The sequence below is a fragment of the Podarcis liolepis genome (genome assembly GCF_965112155.1).
Source record: "Podarcis liolepis genome assembly, chromosome: 7".
Taxonomy (NCBI): domain Eukaryota; kingdom Metazoa; phylum Chordata; class Lepidosauria; order Squamata; family Lacertidae; genus Podarcis; species Podarcis liolepis.
The window spans coordinates 78,356,500-78,370,728 of NC_139561.1; the positions used below are offsets into that span (position 1 = coordinate 78,356,500).

The 14,229-nt window shown below is 42.5% G+C and overlaps 1 protein-coding gene across 3 annotated transcripts; it reads left to right on the plus strand.

Moving 5' to 3' along the window:
• Positions 1-5,569: 5,569 nt before the first annotated feature.
• Positions 5,570-11,855, plus strand: LOC310712480 (ly6/PLAUR domain-containing protein 5-like). Of its 3 annotated transcripts, XM_083515590.1 has the most exons (6): positions 5,570-5,740; positions 6,176-6,296; positions 8,467-8,604; positions 9,143-9,328; positions 10,073-10,204; positions 10,677-11,855. In XM_083515590.1, exons 2-6 carry the CDS (start codon positions 6,218-6,220, stop codon positions 10,961-10,963), a joined length of 822 nt encoding a protein of 273 aa, XP_083371716.1. In that variant the 5' UTR covers positions 5,570-5,740; positions 6,176-6,217; the 3' UTR covers positions 10,964-11,855. The 3 variants fall into 3 exon arrangements, with proteins under 3 accessions (XP_083371716.1, XP_083371715.1, XP_083371714.1); XM_083515589.1 differs by lacking the exon at positions 5,570-5,740 and having other exon boundaries at positions 5,761-6,296; positions 10,076-10,204; XM_083515588.1 differs by lacking the exon at positions 5,570-5,740 and having other exon boundaries at positions 5,765-6,296.
• The last annotated feature ends 2,374 nt before the right edge of the window (positions 11,856-14,229 follow it).

Genomic DNA, 14,229 nt, shown 5'->3' on the forward strand with positions numbered 1-14,229 from the left:
AGGGGGAAGTCGTCTTTTGTTTGGCTGCTGCTTGAGGGTTTCCCACAGGCCTCTGGTTGGCCACTGTGAGGACAGGATGCTGGCCTCGATGGGGCCATTTTCTTACATTCTGATGTCTGGGTATTAAGTCCCACAGAACAAAGCAAGGCTTGCTTCTGAGTACTGAATCAGACACTAAGTTACTTGTTGAGAAATGAGTGGAGTGGAGACTAGCGGCTGGGGAAGAGTGAGACTCAGGACTCCTGGGTTCTCTGCTCTGCTCTATGTGTTGCAAATTAAGGCAGAGGAGCTGGACACCTCTTCTGACTGAGAAATACTGGTGGTGATTGCTTTTCTTTCATTTTTGAAAACAGATACAGTGGTACCTCAGGTTAAGTACTTAATTCATTCCTGAGATCGGTTCTTAACCTGAAACTGTTCTTAACATGAAGCACCATTTTAGCTAATGGGGCCTCCTGCTGCTACCTGCTGCTCTAGAGGGCCAGTGGCAATGCAAGAGAACGGTCCTTCCCCCCTCCCTGAGGTGTGAACAGAGACTGGGGTTTTGGAAGGTTGCCAGGGGAACAGGGTGTGAGGTGACAGGAAAAGACAGTTTTGAGCAAATGCTGCTGGGAATAAGAAGAAGGAAGAAGAACTGGAATGCATCTTGGGTAGGCGGCCTAAAGGCTGGCAAAGAGAGATGCCTTGGACTTCCTCTGGAAAGGACTCTACTGTATGATCTGGACTCACTCCATGCAGATTTAAGGTGTAAAAATTATTAAGCATATTTATTAAAGCTATGAGTCTCTGCCATGTCTCAATTCTCCAAAGAAACACAGACTCTGAGTCAGTGACTGGAACCCCATGGGCTCTTGCCACCGCTTGGCAGATAGATGGGGACAACTTTTGTGACAATATCAAGAATGGTAATCCATTCCAACAATGGTAATCTATTCTACAGTTCTGTGATTCCACATTCCTACAACTAGAGAGCAAAGGTAACACATGGAAGATGACCCTTGAATTCTTCCTTCCTTCCTTCCTTGAAAAATCCACTCTTCACTCAACACAATGCAATAAAAAATACATCATATTCTTCAAACAGGAGTAAGACTGAGAGAAGAATAATATAATGTTGTTAAGTAGAACAAATGTGATGAAACAATTGCAAATGCCTGGCAAATAAAACCCCATCTTGAGAATGAGCCAGGAAAAATAGTTATGTATCAATGAACAGATAATAATCGTATTTAAGGAGATCCCAAACAGATTTTTGCGAAAAGAAATTCTTATAAAGAAATTACTGGAACATTAAATGCGAATAAAGTTAGATTTCGTTGGGAGTAACCGGAAGGAATCTCCTTTTATTACAAACATAAGAAATTCAAGATCGGGAATCCACAGGATACGGCCAAATTTTGGAGGAAATATGCCAAAGAATTGTGGAGGAAGGAGGAGGACAGACCTCTACTTGGAGAACAGTCAGAAGAAGATAAAGAGGAAGAGGAAAAATCCCAATCATAATAATAAAATTATTTTAATTTTATTTGGATAAAGCATTATCATGGAATGTTAATGGACTTAATTAGAAAGTGAAAAGATAGAAAATCGAACATTTATTGATTTTTTTAAAAAATGGATATAATTTGTTTACAGGAAACACGTGTTGCTAAAAAACACACAGAAGAGTTCTAATAAATAAAAGAATGGGAAATGCATTTGTAACTTCAGCTGTAAATAATAAAAGGGTAGTGGTTTTGTACATTAAAGTAAAATACAATGCAAAAGAATTGTTTAAAGACAATGAGTGGGGAATGATAGGGGTCCAAGTCACACAGCAAGGCAACAACTTTATCATTGTTGGGATCTATGCATCAAGTGAGAGGAAATCAGACTTTTATAAAGAATTGGAGGAAAAAATGTTTGATCATATGGACCAGAAAGTAATTTTGATGGGTGATTTAAATGGAGCGGTGTTGTTAGAAATGGACAGAACATCAAACAAAAGGGAGGGAAACCTGGGAAAACTCCCAAAGGCTCTTTTTTCATTGGTGGATAATCATGATTTAATTGATATTTGGAGACTTAAAAAACCCATTAACAAAACAATTCAAATTTTTCTCTGGTTCAAATTCACTTCTAGTAGAGTAGACCAAGTCTGGATTCCCAAGGACTTAGCTCCAAGAACAATAAGTACAGAGATATTGCCAAGGACATTTTTGGATCATAATTCCATAATTTTGGAATTTAAAGGTAAAGATCAATCTTCTTTAGCACTTCTCTCACACAAGACGCGACACGCTAGCAATTTGAACAGTTTATTTCTCAACAACAGGCTTTCAGAAATCCGAGCTTCCCACAATTCAGTCCTCATTGTCAGAGTCAGTTGACTCAACTGGCTTCTGGCCCCTTCCAATGCCAGATATACTCCAAGCCTACCCCCACTTCCTGCTGGTCTTCCTCTGTTCTAATCGCTTGCTCCACCTCCTGCTTCTTGGAGACTCAGGTGCAGCCAATTCCTTCTCCTCTGGAGTTGAATCCAGCCCTCTACCTGCATCCTGCTCCTTCATCTCTGTGCTGCTGAAAAAACTTACAGGCAGCAATCCAGAGTGAGGAGGGCTTATCTCACTTTTGTTGTGAGAACAACTCAAGTTCCTGTTTTCCTCTGCCTCTTTCTCCCCCTCTGCAGACTCCTCTCTGCCAGCCATGTCTCTGACAAGTGGACTTTCTTCCTGGGCACCAATTGAAAGATAATGAGAAAAATATAGTTAGAAGAGAAATAACATTAGAAGAGTGACATGCCAGTGTAATGGAAGCACTGGAAGTGATTGAAGAGTTTGGCCAATAGGCAAGTTTTAAATTAAATAAATCCAAAACAAAAATGATGGTTAAAAATATGAATCAGGAATAAATTAAAGAATTACAAGATAAAACAGGAATCATAGTGGTCAAAAAGGTAAAATATTTGGGTATCTGGTTGATTCCCAAAAATATAAACCTATTTAAAGACAATTATGTACCTGTGTGGAAAGATATTAAAAGATTTAGAAATTTGGGATAGACTGAAATTGTCATTCTGGGGAAGAATCTCTGTGATAAAGATGAATGTGCAATCCAAAATGCTATTTCTATTTCAGACAATCCCAATGATCAGTGGAACAGGACAGTTTAAAGTTTGGCAAAAAGCATTGTCAAGATTTATCTGGCAGGGGAAGAAACCTAGAGTAAAGTATAAACTTCTTACAGATAAAAAAGAAAGAGGCGGATTCTCACTGCCAGATTTAAATATATATTATGAAGCATCTTGTTTGACTTGGTTAAGGGATTGGATGAAACTACAAAATACAGACATATTAGATTTAGAAGGTTATGGAAACAGATTTGGGTGGCATGCATATTTGTGGTATGATAAAGTCAGAGTTCACAGAGGATCATGCAATAAGAATCATGCAATAAAAAAACCGTTGTATGAAGTATGGATGAGATATAAAGAAGTATTAGAACATAAAACACAAATGGTGGGTTTCACCAGCAGAAGCAATTTCAGTCAAGCGGTTAAATATGAAAGGTAATTGGCCAACATATAAGGAGTTGCTAATAGAAAGGGATAAAGTGTTAAAAATGAAACCATATGATGAAACATGTGATAAGCTAACAGATTAGGGTTACAGTATCAACAAATTAATGATGTATTTGAAAAAGACAAAAGGAAGAATGGCTTTGAGACATTTAGAGCCAAGCTGGAAACCGAATTGTTGGAAAGTAAAACAAAAATCCTATCTAAAATGTACAAGTTACTTCTAGAATGGCATACAAATGATGAGGAAACTAAGGAAGTAATGATATAATGGCCAATAGACATTATCCATAACATTGACTTTGATAAATGGTCAAGGTTATGGAATATGGGTATGAAATTTACTGCAGGCATGACATTGAAGGAAAATATAATGAAAATGATATATAGATGGTATTTGATCGCTACCAACTACGACTTGCCGATCAGAAGGTTGGCGGTTCGAATCCCCGCAACGGGGTGAGCTCCCATTGCTCGGTCCCAGCTCCTGCCAACCTAGCAGTTCTAAAGCACATCAAAGTGCAAGTAGATAAATAGGTATCGCTCTGGCGGGAAAGTAAACGGCGTTTCTGTGTGCTGTTCCGGTTCACCAGAAGCAGCTTAGTCATGCTGGCCACATGACCTGGAAGCTGTACGCCAGCTCCCTCGGCCAGTAAAACGAGATGAGCACCGCAACCCCAGAGTCAGTCATGACTGGACCTAATGGTCAGGGGTCCCTTCACCTTTAAACTAGCAAAAATGTATAGAATGAGTAATAAGCATTTTTGGAAATGTAATGTTAAAGAAGGGGATTTTTACCATATGCGGGGGACGTCTGATAAAGTTAAACTATTTTGGAACAGTATTTACAATGAATTTAAAAAGATGTTCAGGTACACCTTCCCAAAGAAACCTGAAGCTTTTCTGTTAGGAATGCTAGGTGGGGAAAATATCAAGAGTTGAACAGAAATTGTTTATGTATGCACAACAGCTGCTAGAATTTTATTAGTCCAAAAATGGAAACAGCAGGAGTTACCAACAATCAAAGAATGGCAGACGATGCTGGTGGAATATGCAGAACTGTCAAAGCTGACCGGGAGAATCTGGAACTAGAGTGACCAAGCATTCCAGAGAAAAGGGAGTAAATTCATATCATATAGAGAGAACCATTGTAAACACAGAAAGACACTAGAATAAAACTCACAACGTTTAAAATAAGTATTCCACATCTTCATTTATATACACTATTACAACTTTATCAAACTTATTCAGTGAGGCTTAATCATCAATGGATCCCATATGGCAAATGGTCATTGCGGTCTCCACTTCCTAATGTTGAACATAAAAGTATAAATTAATCTTAGGAGATTGTAACATCATTAATTACCTAAACACATGTTGTTACAAGAAAGGATACCTTCTTTGCAGTAATTCAGACAACACAGGATATCTATAGAAGAAATAAGTAATGCATACCCCAGGAACACCAAAGTCAATCAAAGATATTCTAAGTAATAATCAATAGGTACAGGCAATTAGAATCTACCATTCTTAAAGGAACATAATTGCAATGATATCCAACTAGCAGAGATCTAGCACATTAAGTTTTTTACATCTTCATTAGTATTTCTTAGATTTTAAAGATTTATCCAGTGTAAATTAATCATAAATAGATTCCACCTGCTAAATAGTCATTGCTGTCTCCACTTTTTATATTGTAATAATCAAACGATTAATATGTGACCTCATTGATTACCTAAATTATAGCAATAGAAACAGCCATACCAAATGACTAGGTCAACACACACCACAATTGCCTCATTGCGTAAATCAAGTTCAGAATACCACAACACACACGTAACTGGCTGTAAAGTAACATAACATTATATATAATGAAACTGTAATCTAATTGTCATATCAAAAAAATGCAAAGCACTGTTCCTGATGGCAATAAGATATCATATTACTATTATATGTTTTTATTGTCGTACAGTCCAAGAATAGTCAAGTCCAAAGATTGTCAAGTCCAATGATTACAATGTACAGTTCCTGTTGGCAATGCCATTTCATACTGATATCTTCCTTCTGCAGCGTCCTATGTCTTAAATGTCCACTGCTTTTGTTTTGTTTTGGAGAAAGCGATTGAGGAAAGAGAGGGGAGGATTTCTGAAGCTTTGAATTTGTCTTTCTGCTTGAGAAAAATAGGTAGAAATGGGGAAGGAGGGAGGGAAAGGGGAGTGGGAACCCCTAGACATCCGCCTGACTGTTTTTTTGTGATTTTTAATTTCTTTCTGTCATGGAGAGAACATTAGATGAAGAAAAAGAGAGGAAGATAGGATGGGAGAAGTGGGCGAGGAGAGCAAGAGACACCAGCCTCCCTTTGCACCATCTCAGCTAGTTGGCCATCACTCAGGGGCTCACATGGGACTCCATATAAATATGAAAATATGGGTCCGCCCCTGTTGCACAGCTGCCTTCTTCTTTGCATAATCCTGCCATCAACAGAACTGCTTCTGTCTCCTCGGGAATTTCAACCTGCGAAGCTCTACCAAGCACATTTGTGTCTGATATATATATAACCAAACAGCCCAACTCTCTCAGATCATGGACTGATTTTCCTTTTCCTCCATGACTCATCAGGAAACTGGTTCTTTGGCTCAGAGGGCTTCTCGGCTTCAGACCATGGAGGGTGTCGCATTGAGATGGAGAGCTGCAACAGTTGTGCTGCAAGGACTGCTGGCGATGACCTTTCTTATTTCAGGTACCAGTTATTGCTATTGGAATGTCCTCGAGTTGCAGACCTGGGTGGTTGGGTGGGCACCAACTAGATTTGCACAGAGAAACAAGAAGGAATTCCAAGGTAAATGGAAAAGGTTCAGAAAGGGGCAACCAAAAGGGTTCAATGGGGTCTAATGACTCATCTGGTAGAGCATGAGAAGCTTAATGTCAGGGTCATGGGTTTGAGCCCCATTGTTGGGCAAAGGATTCCTGCATTTAACATGTACATAAGGACTCTCCTTAAGGGCAGAGGGATGTTAACTCTTGCCCTCCCAGATTCCTTCTTCAAGATCTTGAAGCTGAGCCAGCATCCTTTTAGATCATTAACAAGAGAAAGGATTGATAGAGTATGTAGCTAGTTTAAGCTGCTGCTCTGTTGTGATTCTCTTAGCCGGGTGCCTTAAATCTGAGTCTAATACACTAGATTATTATTATTTTTTGAGATTACTGTAAACAAAAACCTGGACATTTAAAAATCCACCCAGGCAGAAATTTCAATCCTGAAAAAGAGGGTGTGTCCAGGAAAAAAAAGAGGACATATTGCAATCCTACTCAGGAGGTTTCCCATTAAGTGAATGTGCTATGACTTGCTTAATTCACATTTTTGGGAATGCTGGTGGGGAGGAGTGTCTCTATGACATCAGTTTAGCCCTGTCTGCAAGGAAGAGGAGGTCTGGGCTGCACCAGGGCAAGAGAAGGAGGAGTCATGTCCCCCAGGAGGTTTGCCAGAAAGTGAATGTGGTTTGACTTGCAATATGCTGGCACTCAGTAGAGAGGCAATGACTAAGCAGCCTAGTGTAGTGGTTTTTTAAAATTGTGGGGAAATTTACCCATGGAGAAGCAGGAAATGAAGAAGACTTGAGCCTTCTGCTCCCTTCCCTGCTGAAGAGGGAGAAATGGGGAGGGGGTGTTTCAGCTCTTTCTGCTGAGTGACAGCTGTCCGCCAAGAATCTGTATCCTGCCTCTAAGCAAGGGCAGTAAAAGCAGTCAGACCAGGAACTGTGAAGTGTGCCCCCATGGAGCTGTCTGCCTCCACCCATTTTTTATTTTATTATTTGTTCAAACTTTACTTTCAAACCTACACTGTGCTGTAGGTTTTTTCCATTATTACTTTCTATATTCTTCATTAAAAGATATAAAGTGCATAATTACAAGTGCACAGAGTAAGATAAGACACAATAAAGAAGAAGGAAAAGAAAATATGAGTACCCATGGAGAAAACTCCACCCCACCCCCATTTTTATAAATAACGTATTAGGTTAAGTTCTGGTTAACTACAATACCTTTTTTGGAGGGGTTAATGCCCATGATTTGGTTGTCATTGTTCTGTTTTGTCAGTTTACATCTGACTGATGTTGGTGTGAGTTGGAATCCAACATCTGGCATTGGACTAGATGCCCCTCCTAGTCCCATCCACCTCTATGATTTAATAAAGCTCTAGGACTGACCATTCTGGCATAGTTTCACATCCTCCTTTGATATCTACACGTGAAACCACTCACTCAGGCTCCTCCTTTGGGCCTGCGGTTCAGAACAGGCACTTGGCACAAATTTCAGCCCCCTAAGAACTTCTGCTTTCACCTTAAAGGGGGAAAACCTATTTCTAGTCCCTGATGATTTCAAGGCAGAAAGACATTGCTAATAGCTTCTCCCGGATTGTCAGTATCTCAGCTCACAGTCAGAGGTAAACTGGCCTCCCCCGGGCAATTGAGTGAGATACTTGTTTACCTTCCGTCTGCTACTCCTGGCAGGCTAGGTCGTAAACCGGCGATTCTCCTCATTAGATGTGAGGAGAACACACACCCTCTGCTTCTCTCTCCTTGCTTTCCCCCCCAGGGAGGGGAAATGAGACAGACAGGAGTCCTATTTACATGTCTTTTATTCCTGTCATTCAGCAGTACATAGAAACGCGACTGCTCCCTTCAGACTCCATCAGAAGAGTCACAGCTCCTCCCCTGTACTTCCAGCACAGGTCAGATGACACTCTGAGCTAACATCCGGTGCTCAGTACAGAGAATAGACTCCTCCTTTTTGCCAACAGTACAGTTGCAAACCACAACATCCTGTTTTGCAATCCAGCCATCTGGAGCTGGCTTTTGCATTGCTGCTTTTATCCTGGATCTCATACCCTTTCTCCCCAAACTTCTTTTCAGGAATTTCTGCCTTGAAGTGTCATCACTACAGCTACATAGATCATCCCACATTCAAGTTATATACAACACAGGAGTACATTAGTAACTGTTCCAGTGCTGAGAATGTTTGCACAATTGCACAACTTGCATTAATTATAGGTAAGTGCTGCTCTGTCAGATGGATCCTGTGTGGCTGCAAGATTTTTGAGAGGAATAGCATGAAATTACTTACAACCCCTCAAATTCCCAGCGGGATTAACTGGGGCCTGAAATGATGCTTTGCATGCTTTCAGAATTGAAGTACTCAAAACATGTTTTGATTCATTTTATTTTATATTTGCTGATTTATGCCCCGCGATGTTTGCCCACAACTTTCGGCTGATTTTCAACCCCATTATTAGGCTTCTGAGGTATAACAACAGCCAGGAAGTGTGCCCCCTCCCCCCCAAAAAACAGGCATAAGCAGAAAGAACTGTGTCAGCAGTTTCAAGGGGCACTCACATAACCCAAATCACCTCCACCTCAGCACAAAACTAGCCACAAACCAGAGAAAAGCAGGCAGCTTTGGCAGCCACTCCACCCCACCAAATCATATATAAATCACCCCCAGAGTAAAACTGGTCAAGGTAAGATCTTTGGAACACCCTGCCACTGCATCAAACTATTGTTTGTATATATGTATCCACCCTTGTTTTAGATAAAGACCTTTTGATAATGGGCTACAAAGGCTGTGCCAGCAAGGACCCTCGGGATGGACCCATATCAGGTTTCTCTGGTGACCGACACTTTGCCGTCCAGTACGATGAGAGCTACTGTCTTGGTGACCTTTGCAACTGGCATTCGATAAAGTGGAAGGTTCCCAAGACCCCTATCAAGGACACAGGTACTTTTTTAAAAAGCCACCTGACCGTTAAGTGAGAACTCAGTTTCACTTGTTGGGTGGTTGGTTGTCAATAGGGAGGCTTGAAGAATTCAGTTTTGGAGATTTCTAAGGCAAGCAGCCCTGTTCCCCAACTCTTGGGCTTCTATGCCAAAGAAAAGGTAACCCCGCTTCTCAAGAAATGTACAGGATGGTGTGCTTTAGGGTGTAATTTAGCTGCGAGAGCATGGGAAAGGTTTGGCGGAGTGGGAACATGGGGTGCGCTGTAGGGGAGGGGTGAGCTGGGGTAAAGGGAGGGGACGTGCTCAGGTGTGGGGTTTGACAAAGAGTCTGGCAGGTTTGGCAAGTGGAGAAAGGCAAGGGCAGCAGCTCCTAGTATGTGCAAACATTCGCACACATTCTGTCTTAGAGAATTGCAATGCAAAATTTGAGAACGTTTGGGTTTCAAAGGATAGCTTTTTTTCTTCATGTATCGACCTATATACTCATATGTATTCATTTCAGTGGGTTTACCCTGAGTACAATTAAGGTACTGACTGCTTTGTAAAGGGAAAATTAAGTAGGTTCACTTTGATATGCAAAGCAAACCGAAAGATTCCCCCCCCCATCATTAGTGAAGACACAGAATAATGGGGGAGCCTCCTATAAAGGGGACCACCCTTTTCAACCCAGCCCCACATTAGCAGCTTAATGGGGTGATTGATGCTCAACAGGCCCCTTGCTCTTCATTTTGATTTCTTATTGCAGCAGCTGAAGGAAGCAGCTCCAACCAATGTTACTCAGGCTTTGATTCGACCTACTACGGAATACTCCAGCAGACTATGAGATGTGGCAGGGGCTACAACCAATGTTACAATGGCAGTAAGGTCATTTCAGTTGGTGAGTTCACCCTAGGAAATTTATTCCACAGCTCCTGGCCTACAAAACATTTTGCCCCCTGCTGAACAGGACTTGTTGGGAAGCATTCTTTGCAATTAATTGTTCAACTTCCCAACCTATGCAGATATGATTTATGAGTATGTGGCCAAAGCCATTACAGAAGATAAAATACATAAAAGATTATAAAATACATTACGTTATGTCAGTTCAGAGTTTGCTCCCCGGAAGAATTTAACTTTCTCCCACAGATTCCCCCCTCAGAATTGCTGCTCTAAGGCAAAACAGGCCATTTTTTCAGAGGTGAAGGGGGCCCTGCCCCCTAAGAACTCATTGATGTGGGTTACGCCTCAGGCTCCATGTTCTTCACGATTCCGTGTGGCGTCCCACTGCATGCTGGGAGAAGAGGGGCAACACCTCTCATGCCTAACGTTTTGTGCCTTCCTTTTCTTCCCTTCCCTCCAAACATCAACAGGAGGCCTCAGAACATCAATGATCTTCAGAACCTGCCAGCGCCCAGCCTGCATTGATATGAGAACTGATTTCACCAGTAATATAAATATCACCAGCGAGTGGGGGTCGTGTTGCTCCGGCAGCAATTGCAATAGCAATATAATTAACCCAACCAATTATGGTGTGAGGAGCACTACCAACCCATACCTGTCTTATGATCATTATGGGTCAGGTTTCCAAGGGCTCAGTCTTCAACTTTGCCCTTTCCTGGCAGTCCTAGGAACCACCATCCTCGGGATATGGGGGTGAGAAAGGGGGTTTGGGAGCACCTGAACTGCTGGAACCTGCATTTGGGTTTGGAAGGGCTGTGTTGTGGAGAAGGAAAGAAGGAAGGAAGGAAGGAAGGCGGGGAGTTAGGGCTCCAAGACAGTATCCTGTTCCAACCAATTGCATGTATGGCTCATATCTATAAAATAAAATTTTATTTGGATAACCACTTCCTTGGGGTCTGATTCTCTTCCCAAAACCAAGCTATTTGTTTGCTTCCCAAGACCCCACAGATTTGGGCTGTGATGGCAAGATACTAAGAGCTATACCCAACTAACTTCTACTCGGAACAGATCCACTGAAATCAAGGGACCCAAGTTAGCCCTGTGCATTAACTTCAATAGGACTACTCTCCATAGGACTGGCATTGGAGACAACCCATAAACTACATCTTCAATATAATAATATTGTTATAGATTTGGGGGAACCCCTAAACTTTAGAAATTAATAAATGCTAGGATGTTAATTATTTGAGATATGAAGAGAGGAATTCCTGGACTAGCCTATGCAAAATGACCTGGCCAAGCTAGGGCCATTAAGGAACAAAGGGGGTCTCTAGAGGGCCATTGGCAGTGCAAGAGAACCATCCTTCCCCCCTGCCCTAAGGTGTGAACAGAGACTGGGGGGGTTGGAAAGTTGCCAGGGGAACCGGTTGTGAGGTGACCGGAAAAGAGAGTTTTGAGCAAATGCTGCTGGGAATAAGAAGAAGGAAGAAGGACTGGGATCCATCTTCGGCAGGCTGGCTAAAGGCTGGCAAAGAGAGATGCCTTGGTCTTCCTCTTGAAAGGACTCTTCTGTAAGATCTGAACTCCCTCCATGCAGATTTAAGGTGTAAATAGGTGAATTAAGAATATTTATTAAAATTGCAACAATCTCGATTCTCCAAAGGAACACAGACTCTGAGTCAGTGCCTGGAACCCCATGGGTTCTTGCCACCGCTTGGCAGATGGGGGAGGGGGGACAACTTTGTGACAATATCAAGAATGGTAATCAATTCCATCAATGGTAATCTATTCTACAATTCTGTGATTCTATGTTCCTGCCACTAGAGGGCAAAGGTAACACATGGCAGTTGTCCCCTGAATTCTTTTCCTTCCTTCCTTCCTTCCTTCCTTCCTTCCTTGAATAATCCACTCTTCATTCAACACAATGTAATAAAAACTACATCATATTCTTCAAACAGGAGTAAGACTAAGAGACGAGAATAATACAATGTTGTTAAGAGGAACAGATGCGATGAAATAATTGCAAATGCCTGGCAAATAAAACCCCACAAGAGGGGGAAATGTTTGGCTGACCAACTGCGGTTTACAATGATGGGAGCAGCATTTGGACATGGGGCACCTTTGGTGGCTGAATGCGGCCCACCAAATGTATTGATACGGAACGGAAGGGGGGGGCTCCTTTCCCCCTTCCTTCTAGGAACATCCGAGGCCCCGCTTATTCCTATGGCCCCGCTTTAGCCAATCACAGCCATGCATTCGTCCTGCAGAAGCATGGATCCGAAACCAGGGACCTCCTGTTACAATGTATCCATTCTGTTTCTGCTTTTGCCCTATAGTACAGAATGGGTTTGAAATCATTGAAATCTTTAGAAATTGATATAAAATCAACCGTAACTCCGATTTCTTCGCTCTCAGTGTCATTCAACTCAGTTCCCCGTGGACTCCATGATGCTATCCCTACTTCCATAATCCCTGAAGCGGCAGGTCACGTACGCAGGAACTTCTTAATTCACCAAACCTTCCCTCTAGGCAATATTAGGTGGCAGACGATGCATATCTCTGACCCATTGTCTTGCCACCACCGGTACTCAATAAATGTGTATCTATGTATATTTCCCGCTCCGCATATCCCCCCTCCCTCATCCGAAAATGCTAATTAATGTAATCCCACCTTTTCATAATGTATTCATGATGTGTAAAGTATATTCATGATGTAACTTGTGAAACCCAACCTTCCCATAATGTATTCGTGACGTTTCATGCACTGTATCCTGGGATATGGAGGAAAATTTCAAAAGTTCATGTCACCCCTTTCTCGGGGTTCAATCTCGCCTTGAACCTGTTGCGCAATAAACTTGGACCTTCTGCAGTTTGCTCCTGTGTCCGGCTGAGCTCATTTTCTTCCGCAGGGACCCACGGACTTAGTCCGATGAGCTGGGTGGCAGAGTAACCCCGCACCCAGATTTTAGCCGTAACAGTATCTATGTGTCCCCTGGCTTTCCAAAGTCTATACTCAAGTTGCAGCCCTCGCTGATCTTAACTTGCACCCTCCTCAAGTGATTTTGCAAGAATGACATGTAACTTGAACTATGAAATGCCTCTTATTTGTCTGGAGGAAGGGTGGAGATGTGTGAATACAGGGATGTGGAGATCGAATGACTTTAGCACAGCTGGAATGTAGTTCAAACTCCTTGCTCCTCCCACTTCTTTGCCTCTGGCTCCACCCACTACTGGTATAAATCCCTCCCCAGACTGCCTTCTAAGGAATACAGTTCTGGGGCAGCAGGAGGGGTCCCCCAACTCTGTCCCACTCAGCTAGGTCACGGTGCAAGATCAGTCTTCCTTCCCTAGCCATGTCTTCAGAATTTTCAGCTCCAAACCAGAAGCCATCCATCAAAGCAAGCACTTTTAATTTGATTGAAAGAGGGCCAGCTGGCTGAGATGTCAGGTTGCACAAGTTACGCAACGGCATGTTCGAAAGAGACAGGTTTCACTTGCAGGCAAGTTTATTTCTCAAGTTTACTGGGCGGGTTTCTAAGCCTGACCTGAATGTTACCCTCTGGGAGTGCTCTTCATTAAAGCAAGGGTGGAGAGCTGTGGCCATCCTCCTGTTAATGGACTACAGATCCCATCCTCCCTTCCTGTTAGCCATGCTGGCCCAGGCGAATGGGAGTTGGAGTCCACCAACATCTGGAAGATCACAAATGTTGAGTGATGTGAAAGGTGGAAATCCAACAGGGAAGCATATGCCCCAACTGTTCCTACTTGCCCAAGACAGTCCATGTTTGCAGTTCCCCATCCTTGGTAGGTCTTGAGAGTGCCATGGACTGCAAAAAGATCAAACCTGAATGAAATCCACACTGGAAAGACAGATCCTGAAGCTGAGGCCCAAATACTTTGGCCACCTCATGAGGAAAAAAAAGACACTCTGGGGGAAAAAAATCTTGGGTAAGATTGAGGGCACAAGGAAAAGGGGATGACAGAGGACGAGATGGCAGTGGAAGACAGGAGTGCCTGGCGTGC

Excerpts from the sequence above, each read along its gene's own strand:
- LOC310712480 (XM_083515588.1), top strand. The coding sequence starts at position 6,164 with ATGACTCATCAGGAAACTGGTTCTTTGGCTCAGAGGGCTTCTCGGCTT. Across the intron at positions 8,605-9,142 it reads ACAACTTGCATTAATTATAG|ATAAAGACCTTTTGATAATG; the intron begins GTAAGTGCTGCT and ends CCCTTGTTTTAG. Across the intron at positions 9,329-10,072 it reads GACCCCTATCAAGGACACAG|CAGCTGAAGGAAGCAGCTCC; the intron begins GTACTTTTTTAA and ends TTCTTATTGCAG.